This window comes from Agelaius phoeniceus, chromosome 3, assembly GCF_051311805.1.
Source record: "Agelaius phoeniceus isolate bAgePho1 chromosome 3, bAgePho1.hap1, whole genome shotgun sequence".
NCBI classification, from domain to species: Eukaryota; Metazoa; Chordata; class Aves; order Passeriformes; family Icteridae; genus Agelaius; species Agelaius phoeniceus.
Window position 1 is genome coordinate 102472834 of NC_135267.1, and position 12272 is coordinate 102485105.

At 50.1% G+C, this 12272-nt stretch overlaps 1 protein-coding gene across 4 annotated transcripts in view; it reads left to right on the top strand.

Annotated features, from left to right (window-relative positions):
* SLC8A1 (solute carrier family 8 member A1) overlaps positions 1–12272 on the top strand; it is a 115179-nt gene that overhangs the window by 89408 nt on the left and 13499 nt on the right. Inside the window, exons 3-8 of one of the 4 annotated variants that reach the window (XM_077176022.1) lie at positions 2538–2641; positions 4715–4735; positions 5505–5522; positions 7129–7259; positions 7874–7973; positions 11495–11770. In XM_077176022.1, coding sequence (XP_077032137.1) covers positions 2538–2641; positions 4715–4735; positions 5505–5522; positions 7129–7259; positions 7874–7973; positions 11495–11770 — 650 coding nt within the window. Of the gene's footprint in view, positions 1–2085; positions 2193–2537; positions 2642–4714; positions 4736–5504; positions 5523–7128; positions 7260–7873; positions 7974–11494; positions 11771–12272 lie in introns of all 4 variants that reach the window. The other 3 variants (XM_077176021.1, XM_054630301.2, XM_054630300.2) reach the window with 3 other exon arrangements.

Genomic DNA, 12272 nt, shown 5'->3' on the forward strand with positions numbered 1-12272 from the left:
TTGATTTGGTTAGTAATGTTTCTGAAATTGTGTCATTCTGGTAATTCTATCAGGTTCTCTTTGAAAGCTTAACTGAGAGCATTTTTATATCCTTCATTAGTTTTTTAATACATGATAATTTCCCCTAACTCATCAACGCAAAGCGAGATCAGCTGCCTGCTTGGTAACCATTTTTCCTGTGTACAAACCTATTGCAGCAATAATTACAAAGTGAACAAATTATTACAGATATTCATTATAAAATACAATTACACTGAGCCGTGCTGCATTGTTACACTTTTCACAGCCATCACTTGCTCTTGAGTAAATGGTTTCATTAAAAGCATGAAGGGCAAACTTAATACACTTCTGACTCACAGCAAACAGCACAAGAAATCATCCTGGCTGTTCCTCTGAGTGCTTGAGGTGTTTACCCTGAATGAGTAGAAAATGTTGACTCTGCTGCCAAATATTTGTCAGCTTAGCAGAGGGGCTCTGGGTGGCCAGTGCAGATGTGCAGGGAGAGGAGAAAGCCAGAAATCACGGCAGTGTGGCCTCAATTTCACTCCCCTAGAGCGTGGCTTTCTTCCATGTTTATGGGTTTTCAGTGCTGGGACCTGCCAGGAACAGCAGAACCTCCTTCATCATATCTTGGAGCAGCCTTGGGGCTGCTTCAGCTTGTGCTGGGTGCCCGTGGAAAGTGCAGAGGAGCCAGGGGTGGGATGGGAAACATTTCTTTGAAGGACAGGGCATTCAGGCTTGGGCAGGGAGGGGGGAAAGCTGGTTTAGGTAAAAGCATTCACAGGAGGGCAGTGTTGTCAGGTGAGTGTGGGGGGAAAGCAAACCCAGCCAGAAGCAAACACAGGACTACAATCACTGCCTTGGCTTTTTGTTTGGTGCTGTTCCTTGTCTGGATCAAGATGAGAGCCAGGAGGAGGTCCTGTCCCCACAGCAGTGCCAGGACAGTGAGCAGAGCCTCCAGGGAGGAGCAGAGGCTGCTGGATTTCTGTCTGTGTTGTCTTTGCAATGGCTTTGCTGTAGAAGGGACCACAGTAGCACAGGTCCACCACCCCATATTTATACCCCAGGTTTGGCCACCTTCTGGAGAGCAGCTTTCAGCCAGCTGTTTCTGTGAGTCCCTGAAAAGAGCTGAAACACCTCTGTGCTAATTTTCTTCCTCTGAAAGAGCAATTTTTACTTCATTGGGTGGCTCAAGGAACAAATCTCTCTCCTGGTGGCCCCAGCCTCCTCTGAGGCTTTCAGCTTCTGTGGTGTGTGCTTGTAGCTCTGCTCTGAGCGGTGACTCTGCCTTCAGACATGTCCTGATGATGTTCCAGGGGCAAATTCAGTAACCCCTGGTCATGTGAGAGGGCATTGCTGCTCAGCTCTCTAATGGGAGAGGACTAAACCTTGAAGGCTTGGGAAAGGGTGTGCTGCTTGTAAAGTAAAATTTAAGAAGCAAAATCCCACTGTCAGTGAAGCTTTCCATGTGCCTGCCCTAACCAGAAAGGCCATTTTCCTTTGCACTCCCTTCACAGAAAAAGTCCTAACTCCAACATCCCTTTCAAGCTTGTAAATCAGAGCCTCCAAAGCCCAAACTAAGCAGCTGATCATGATGTTGTTCGTGAATCTGCTGAACCTGGGGAGACAGAGCCTCTCCCAAGCCCAAGCTTGGGCATCATGCTTCCAGGGGCTTGGTCTGTGCTGGTCCCAGTGCTTGTGCTCATGCAATGTGTGCAAGGTGCCAAGGGGCTGTTCTATACCACAGGTTTTTGGAAAGGGACTTGTCTTGCCAAGACACCTCTGGGGAAGGTTGGCCCAGCCTGGCCATGCCAGGGAGGATGGCACCTGCAGGCTCCTGGTGTTCTGTGGTCCATGCCCATACTGAGGCAAGCTTGGCCCATTGGCTCCTGCCCTTTGCTTTTGACTGTGCTGTCCCTCCAGCCTGTGCCACCAAAACCACTGTTTTCTGTCCACAGCCCCCTTTTCCTGCTCTTTCCACCTTCCTCCTCTACCTTCTTCTCCTTCTCCTGTTCTGCTCCCTGTTTTTCCTCCTCCCTTTTCCCTCCTTACTCTTGAATCTCTATTTCTTCTTCTCTGTTCCAGCAAAACGATATCAATCAAGGTGATAGATGATGAGGAGTATGAGAAAAACAAGACCTTCTACCTAGAGATCGGGGAGCCCCGGCTGGTGGAGATGAGTGAGAAGAAAGGTGGGGGATGTGCTCCGGGGCTGAGCCCAGCCTGTGTGTCCCTGTCTGGCTCACTCATGTCTGGCACCTGCAACACCGAGCTCACATCCCCGGTGCCTATGGAAAAGGGCAGGAGCAAGGCCACTCCCTGTCCCCCTTGAGCACAGCCCTGTCCCCAGGCCAGCAAGGCACGACCTGGGCCAGGTGGTGAGGATGCTCCTGCCCTTCCCCATATGCCCCAAAGGGGGGATGTGCAGCCCCTTCCCCCCAGCCAACCATCTCTGTCACCACAGCACCCGGGCGGACGTGACCTGCATGTGTGTGCGATGCCAATCATGTGTTTGCCTTTGTCTTGTGTTCCCACAGGAAATTCATTACCCTTAGAGTACTTGACCGTGAGGAGTATGAGAAAGAGTGCAGTTTCTTCCTTGTGCTTGGGGACCCGGTGTGGCTACGACGAGGAGTGAAAGGTGTGAGAGTAAAACCAGACCAGCTCTCGAGGCGCTGCCGCTTTCTCTGTGTCTCCCTACTCTCACACTCCTTTCTCCTCGCACTTTGGCTCCTGGCCGTTTTGCCCTCCCTCCTCTGAAGCTTGGCCGCTGCACCTTTTTGCTCTGTTTTCTTCCCTCTTTCGTTTGGAGAGGACTCCATCCAAGCCCAGGGAGTGAGGAGTGCTCCTGGCACCACCCCAGAGCAGGAGTCACCAGCCCCCAGAGACATTTTGGGAGTGCTGCCCTGCTGTGCCTTCATTTAATCCAAGAGAACATCCAGCCTCGACAAGTGAAAAGGGCAGCGCTGCATCATTTTTATCAGAAGATAAAACAGCTTTCACTTGAGATAAAATGCATGGCCAGAGCAGTAATTTTAGCCTTTTTATACTGGCACTAGGATCCGAAAATAGACGAAAATCACAGCCCAAGTAGGTAATATCATGAGATGCAATCAGTTTAGGTAAATCAGGTTATGCTCAAATGAAGTTTCATGGCTCTGCATTGGATAATAGCTTCTCACAGGAATAATAAAAACAATTTCCTCTTTCATCACATTTCTAAACCAAATGCCAAACTTCCCAAAAAGACAGAGTTCACCTATTTTCCCATGCTTTTTTTTTTTTTTTCTACTAGAAAATTAAATGAGGATTAATGGCAACAGCTGGTTCTGCACACTACTGGTGGCTGAGCAAGAAGCGGTTTTAGAGTTACTTAAGAGATGGACCATTATTAAAGCCTCTGCAGAAGTTTTGGTCTGTGTGCCTTGGAGCTGCTTTCTAGTTTCTGGGACATCAGCTCTCCTTCCAGCAGGCATTAAGCTGTAATATTTCTTTGATCAGAACAGAGAGGCCCTCAGTGGTCCCCACACTGAGTGGGACCATGCCACGTTCCTCTTCCGCTCAGGTGCTAAGTCAGCTGCATCATCCCCTCCATCAGCTTTCCTGATGGTTTACGTGACTATCTAACAAAAGCTGGGCTAAAAAATCAGCCTCTGGCATGACTCAGGCACTGCAGGTGGGGTCTGTGTCATTAAATGGAGCTGGTGGCATCTGTGGAGCATGGACTGTACAGCCAGGATAAAGTTACACATGGACAACTTAACTCAGCAGCTCTGTCCTTGCCCACAGGGGCCAGTGTGGGCTCAGCCTTGCAAGTCCAGCAGGAGCAAACATGCTTTCCAGATCCAAGGCTTAAAAGTTGTGGTCCCAGCTCTGAAGATCCCAGATGAAATTTTTATCTAAAAATAAAAGGAAAAGGAAAAAGAATTCTTTTGGTCACAAAGATAACTGGGAAAACCTGAGAGAAGCTCAGGCTTGTGAGCTCACTAAGTGGAAGGCAAGATAAAACTTTAAAGGACTATTTAAAGCAGCTATTTGCTGCTTTGGCCATGCAATTTTAAATTTCTTATTTCTTTTAAACTTGTTTCTTTGTACTTGATTTGGTACAAGAAGCAGCAAGGCAGGAGGAGCAGTGTGCTCAGAGAGACGAGGGCATCTCTAAAATGTCACCCCTGGGCTGTGGTGGGGCCAAAGAGCCACCAGGGCACCAAGGGAGAGGCTTTTTCTTTCATTTTGGAGATCTAAAATGTTGACCAAGAAGACCCTTGAGCCAAGCCTTGCCACAGACTTTTCTCTCATTGTCTGTGCCAAAAGTGCAGCTGCCACTGGAGCCATTGCTCCCCATCAGGCAGCTGGAGGAGGTCAAAGCCAGTAGCTGCTGCACATGGGACATCTTGTGTCCCACCCCGGGGCAGAACTGCCTCTGAGACCAATGGAAGATCTTGCACATACAATTCAAAGGGGAAAAATGAATTTTTGGGAGTGTGTCTTCTAATCCCATATCCACCCCATGTTTGCAGTGGTTTTTATTTTAAATTCACAATCCCATGAAACATTTCTGTTCAGTGTCTTTCTCTTAACACTAATGGTATCCTGCAGCTTTACAGATCTGAAATCTCTGCCCTGGGATCTGGTGTCTTTCTGTGGATATCCCTTTTGATTTCATTATTCATTTACTTTTCTTCTTCTGTGTTTGTCTCTGTCTCCTTCACAGCCCTGTTGTTGAATGAGCTTGGTAAGCGCATTCATTTTTCCTTTCCATTTTTCTGGTTTGCATATCTTTGGAAGACAGTCGATTTTGCTTGATGTTTTTCTTTGCTCACAGCATTCTCTTTTAGGGTGGTCAGCACTGTTTAAGCAAGCTCAGGTACCTAATGCCCCATCTTCCCTTAGAGTAGAGCCCCAAAGTCACCAATATTAAGAGGTGGTGCAAGGAGCATTTTTGGAGGGGATGGTGCTGTTACAGCCAGAGTAAACCTGCCAGCACCCCGAGATACAAACCTGTGCCACACAAATGAACCCATCCCATGAACCCATCCCAACCCAATGAACTCTAAAGTGGTGTGGCAATACAGGATTTCCTGGTGACTGAGAGATGCTTGTAGCTGGACAGGAAAGTTGGCCAATCCTTTTTGAAGAGACAGTACAAACCTTACCTCCTGTCTTGGGGAGACTTAGAGCCTAAGCAACCTTTGAATTTCCTTGCTGGCCACCTCCAGGGTAAGGCAGCTGGGGAGTGGGCATCCTCATTCCCCATGCACCCGCAGATTTCACCCCTTCCACAGCATATATCAGACACCAAGGGGTGGCAGCTTGCACATGGGGGTTGAAAAGCCTGTGTCCAGGTTTCCCCACACTATCCCTGAGGTGTGTGCTGGGGAGCAGACCCCATGTCCATAGTGGGGCAGGGAAGGATCACCATGTCTGTGTTGACGTGCAAATGCTAATCCTCATTAATTCTCTCTCTCTCTCTCTCCCTTTTTCTCATTTTTTGTTTCATCTAGGTGGCTTCACCATCACAGGTATGGATTTCTACTCTTCCCCTGTCCCCCTGTTCCTTTCTCTTAATGTCCATATGCTCACCCTGCTCTTTCCTCTTGGTTTCCTCTTTGCTTTTGTTCTGTCCTGGAGGGAAACTCTGCCATGGTAAGCAGGCGCGGCCTGCCTGGCCCAGCCGGTCCCGCTAACTCCGTGTGCTCCCACAGAGTGCTCTGCCTGCCTCACACACCTAACCCCCCCCTTGGGGACGGTCACTTGTCACCCCCCAAGCCACAAACAACTCCTCTCCATGTCTTGGAGCAGCGTGGCCTTCTCCATTTGGTCCAGTTGTCCCCTCCCTGCGCACAGGGCTCTTTCCTCGCTTCCCAGGCCTGAGCGCTGCGGGAGGGGCAGGACCCCATGGCTCCTCTGGCATGAGCCAGCCAAGCTTCCCTCCTTCAGCTGAACAGCACGGGACAAGGAGGTCCTGGGTCCCCTACATTGCCCCTCAGGAGCCCTGGAAACATAGATCAGATTTAGGAGGCTCTGGCTCCAAGGTGGGTCTCTTTGGCCTGCAAGAGGAAAAGGGCTTTCCCTCAGCTCCATGCCACCTGAGCAGACAAGGGGCGTCCAGCAAGGGAGCAGCACTAACCCCGTGTGACATAAGAGTGGAGTTTACTAACTGCACGGGGACAGCTTGTAGAGGGTGTGCAGTCCCCCCTGCTGATCTCCTGCTGATCACTTTAATAGGCAAACCTGTCTTCAGGAAGGTCCAGGCTAGAGATCATCCTCTTCCTTGCACCGTGGTCTCCATCCAAGGTACCTGTGGTGTGGCACCATGTCAGTCTCACATGGACTGACTGGGGTGTTTGCCTACTGACAGATTAACTCCAGTCTTCTGTCGCCCTAATGTTCTCCTGCCCATCCCTCAGGTGGACTGGAAGGGAGTTCAGTGGGGTCTGCTTAAAGGACAGTGACAAAGGGTGTGCTGCCTGCAGTCCCCATGCCCCAGAGGTCACACAGATGACAGTGGAGATGCAGACCTGCTTCACTGATCTTGTACTCCCTCTGCTGCCTCCTCTTTTAGAGTTTGGAGCCAGGCATTGGCCTGTGGATGGTTTCTTACATCTGTGCTCTTCCCTCCAGCCCCGCCATCACAGCAGGCATTGGCTGCCAGCCCCCTCTCCAAGGCAAAGCCCTGCTCAGAAGGAGGCATAGCCAAGATTCCATCTGTGTCTCAGCCCAGGGGCTGCTGACAGAGCTCTCTTGCTGTAACAGGCTGGTGGAATTGCCCTGACTGTACCTCAGTGCTGACCTGGAGTGCTGGGGAATGGAGCAGCCTTCGTGCTGATCTTTCCCCTTCCCAGCAGCCCAGTGGCAGAGGCAGCAATTAATAACCAAGCAATTACCAAGCAATAAGCTATTCCTCAGCCCCAGGATGAGCAGGACTCCTCCTGAGGTTGGATGAGTTGCAGACCTCTTGGTAGCATTCCATAGAACTATCCTGTCTGTTGCTCCATGAACTCCTTCTCTGCTGTTCTGTCGCTCATGCTCCCACCTGGAGGACTCCTGACCTCCCCCTCTGACAAGAGGCCAGATCCAGAGTGCCCAGCTGGGGCCTGCTTCACCCACGGGCTCTTTGCTTTGCAGAGGAGAATGAGGAAAAGCAGCCCCTGACCAGCAAGGAGGAGGAAGAGCGTCGAATCGCAGAGATGGGGCGCCCAGTCCTGGGGGAGCACACCAAACTCGAGATCATCATTGAGGAATCCTATGAGTTCAAGGTACTGTTCACATCCTGAATCCCTGTTCTTCTTCCCCCCTCCTCCTTTTGGGTTTGTGCAGTGCTGAGAGGCACATGGTGATGGTATTGGAGCAAAGCAAGGCAGTGCATGGAATCACACAGGAAACAGGAACTGAGGTCCCAAATGCTGCAGGTTGCTTTAAAACATGACCCTGTTCTCACAGTGAGTTCTACACACTGCTCCTACTTACAGGCAGCCTTGAGTGAGGCCCAAGCCTGGCACTCCCAGTGCAAAGGGCTGATAACCCCAAATGCAAGTAATGGTTGTGTGGCTCAGCTGCCGTGAATGCATGTGCCAGGCCAAGAGCTGAAAACCGGCCATTTCATTATCTTCTCCATTTTTCTGTAGTATAAAAATATAACAGGCCACCCTTACTATGGCTCTGAGATGGTTTAAACTCCCATCCATGAGCAGGTTTCCTAAGGTCTTTTTTAGCAGCAGCGAAAGGAATTGCAAGTACTTACATTTGGGTCTCTTGAGCTTAAAATCTAATGAGCTTGCTCCATAAACACATACCCATAAACAGTGGCATTGGTGGGCTTTAGCCCTGTATCTCCAGCCCCTAATTCTCTGCTCTGCATCTCTCTCCACAGAACACAGTGGACAAGCTCATTAAGAAGACGAACTTGGCCCTGGTGGTTGGCACAAACAGCTGGAGGGAGCAGTTTATTGAGGCCATTACTGTCAGCGCGGGTGAGTTTGGGCTGCAGCTCCAGGTGAATTACGATCACCCTCGCCTCGCCTCGGCAGCATCACTAACACAGGCTGTAGTGGAGCAGCAGGAGGCAAAGCAGGTGGCAGAGTTATTTACAGCTTCTGCATAAATAAGGCAGCTGATTAAAGCCTTTTGTGAGGGCACCTTGTCTCATGTGTAGGAAACCTTCTGCATGAAGCGTGTCTGTAGCACCAGGCAGAGCAACACCTTGGCTGGTAGCAGACGGCAGAGGGGGGAAAAGTCAGTTCAGTGGGAGAGATCTGGGAGGAGAGCACAGTGTGGAAATTCAGAGTGGCATAAATAAGGCTGGTGTGAAGCAACAGTGCTCCCCTTCCCTGGTTCTCCCTGTACCTCTGTGGTGAGGACAACGCAGTAGTGAGGGTGCAAATCCTGAAGGCAGTCACTCTCTCTGAGCCAAAACTCTCCCTTGACAGACCCTGCTTTCTGGAACTCCTGCTGTCCCAGCCAGCTGTGGCTGGAGGATTATGGCTCAGCAGCCCAATAGCTGCAGCAGCACATCATATCTGTGGCTGAACCAGATTCTGTGTGATCTTATCTTCCCTCCCTTGGAGAATTGCCTTTCCCTCAAATGCCTTGTTGTGCCATTCTCGCAGGTGCCACTGCCATGTTTACCAGTACAGGATATTATTCCCATATATGTGGAAGAAGGAAGAAAAGGTCTCCTCCAGATGCTGTTTTAACAGCTGGAAACACTGTCACTTACTGGCTGGATGCTACAATCCCAGAGCCCAGCCTGGGCTGTGTGTGCACACATTAGGGCAAAATCAACCAGTTTAAATTAAATCCCTGGGGAAGGCAATTACCTCTCATCTGGCTAATTGTGCGCTGAAGTGCATGGGGGAGTGCTCAGCTTCCTACCTCTAACTCTGCTATACAAGGTAACCTCTGCCCAGCACCATATAATTAAAAATGATGGCAGTACCATTTGCCCTCTGCCTCTGGAAAACAAGGGCAGGACACTGTGCAGCAGCTTTCTCCTCAGATTGTGATCCCTCCTCTTGTAGCACAGTTCTTCTCAGAGCCTCCAGGCAAGAGCCTCCCATTATTTTGGATTCAGCATGAACTTATCATGCAAGACAATCCTTGCTGCAGGTTTTGTAGCTAATATGGCTAAACTAATCTATGCCAGAACCAATTATGTAATTGCATCCCATGTTAAAGCAAAGATAGTCACTGATGGTTGGATCCCATTTCTGTGACACACATAAAGACTGCAGTTATGTGGATGCCCTGTTGCCCTCATATCTGGAATATACAGCCATGATCAGAGCTAATAGATGATTAACAAGCATTTAATAAATGGGATGTATTTTGGTGGACATGAGCTGTCCCTTGCAGTTGTGGATCTCAGTGGTAGTTTGTCTCTGAGCTCTGGAGGTACCCTGGCTTTAGCTCCTCAAGCTTTGTGCCAGATAAGTTAAAATGCCTTAAGCACTGGAGATTGGGTTTGAGTTTTTCCCCCAAAGCTCACTCTGGATACCAGGTGAAAGTCACCCATCACCACTTCAAAATGTAACATCCCAGCTGAGAAAAGAAACTTTAAACCCCCATTTCCCACCCAATGATCAACTCAGGGCAGTGTTTACCGGGGGATGGAGCAGCAGAAGGTGAGGTCTGTGGAAGGGCAGTGCACAGACAAGGCTGTGCCACACTGTGCTGTGCCATTCTGGGCTGTCCAGAGCCTGTCACTCAGCTCCTTTAGTCTGCTCCCAAAAGCTATAAAGTTTCTTCCACAACGAAAACATTCTGGGGCTTGCAGGCCTGTTTGTGAATGCGCCCCTGGGTCACCACTCTGTGTTTCAAGTCACCTCCACAAGATCTGGCCAGCTCTTCAAAACAGAGACATCATGGCTGCTTAACACAATGATAGGCAGATCTGATGAGTGTTATGACAGTGGCATTCATGTTCATTTTTCAGTCTGTTTTATCATCTCCATAAAGATTCAGGTCCATAGCAGTCCTGATGCCTCCCTGAGCTTGGCAGAGGATTGAAGTACCTGCTGCAGAATTACAGCTCGAGCACAGCATGGTGTATCCTGCCATTAGCAGCCTTTGCACATTGAGGGAAAACACAGGCCAACATAGGCTTTCCAGGCTGGAAAACTGCTCCTTATCTTCACAACAGTGCACAGGAATGGGTATTTATATCTGCCAAAATAATAACACTGATTAGCTGCTGTTTCTGCCATAGTGAGTTTGAAGCTCCAAAGCTTGCATCTTCCCCTTGCTAAGGGGCTTCTTTCAACAGCCATGCGGGGAGACCTGATGGCCCACATCCTTGGTGGGAAAACAAAAATCAGCAAAGACATGGAAAATCACCAGACAAAATGCAAGAGATGTCTTTAGCATGACTTAGCCTTGGAATCCCGAACATTTGTGACTTAGAAACTCATCCTTGTTTCTTAAGGGCAGCAGGAAAGCTCCCACTGGCTTAGTTGGAAAAGTGTTACCTCCCCTTCAAGTCTGGAAGTGGTTCCAGTGTGAGCAGGAGGAGTTTTTGACTATGCCACAACAGTGATGTTGCGCACTGTGCCAGGCTGGGGAGGCCCCACATTTGCCATGCAGCTGGCCCAAGGCACAGGCTGGCCAACAGGCTCTCCAGACAGCTCCTCAGAGCTGCAGGAGCCAGGCAAGGGGCCACCAGCCCCAGGGGGCTCCCTGGTGGGGTCACCCCCACCCCGTGGGGACTCCCTGTAGGCTGGATGCCAAGTGCTTTTGCAGAGACAGGTGAGGTGCCAATGCCTGGAGCAGGAAAGGGAGTTCCCACTGACCTAGGACAGACCAGACATCAAGGAATGGGCAACCAGAGCTTATAGGGAAGCATGTGAAGGGGCAGGGAAGTGCAGCAGGGAAGGACAGCCAGCAGTGATTGAGCAGGGAGGCTTTAGGGCAGGCAAAAATCCATCACTTGATCCTGGTTTGCAGCAAAGGTAAGGTGAAGCACCAGAGCAGCTCAGCAACCATCAAAGCCAGCTGCCTTTCCAGAGAGCTAAAAGCAATTGCAGGCACTTGTGGAAAGCAGCTCAGAGCAGCCCAGAAGGGGCTTCCCTGTGGGAGTCTCCTCAAGGCAGGAGTTGCTCTCAGTGGGTTTGCCTGCCCCAGTCAGCTCCAGCCAGCACAAGCTTGGCTTTTTCCCACTTCTTCTGGAGGAAGAGCTCTTGAGCAGGAGCTGAGTCCCAGAAAGCAACTGATGGTTAAATTCAGGCAGAGGTGCTGGCACAAGGGTCTGCATTTTCTGAAGTGCAGGTTGTTTTTTTAAACCATTGCCTCTGGGGTCTATCTCTGTGCTGTGGAAAGGGTAAGGAAAGGTCATCGAGCCACTCTGATGATTGCTCAGAAAATAAGACATTTGGAAGTCAAGGCCTTCCAGGGCCCAAATCATGAGACACAGCATTTTAGGAACTGCAGTTTGCACAGGAGCTTTGCCCAACCTCCCCCAGGATGAGCAAATCTGATCAGGCACTGCTGTGTTCTCCAGGGGAAGATGACGATGACGATGAATGTGGGGAGGAGAAGCTGCCCTCCTGCTTTGACTACGTGATGCACTTTCTGACCGTCTTCTGGAAGGTCCTTTTTGCCTTCGTGCCCCCGACAGACTACTGGAATGGCTGGGCTTGCTTCGTTGTCTCCATCCTCATGATTGGGCTCCTGACAGCTTTCATTGGTGACCTGGCATCCCACTTTGGCTGCACCATTGGCTTGAAGGACTCCGTCACTGCCGTCGTGTTTGTCGCCCTGGGGACATCGGTGCCAGGTAAGCACAGCCACGGGGTTTGCTGTGAAGCTCCATCTCCACCCAGGCTGGGGCTGGGGCTGGGGAGGGCTGTGCTCTGCAGGATCCCAAAGCACAGGTTTGAGATATAGATGGAAATTGGTTTATGGTCTCAGATGGGCTGAAGGATAGAACCAGGATGTGGATTCAGTCCCGTGGGTATTATTTCAAGGCCCATCCCACTGTAAAGACTGTGAAATATCTGTTTCTGTGGGCAGCCTCCCTGGTATCCACTTTCAGGGTTGGAATTTGCCTTCAGTTAAAATGCTGCCAGCATTGGCAGTCCTGCATCTTAAGCATCTGCTGCTTTCACCTTGCTCCTGGTGAATTAAGTGTGAGTCTGTACTCAGGGCACACTTTCCAGCATGGACACCTTTGTGTGAGACAAGGTTCAGATGGATCAAGGTGAGGTTGCTGAGCTGGGGGAACTCTTGAAATGCAACTTGTGAAGCTCTGTGGATTCCCATGTCAGCTTGTGTAAGAG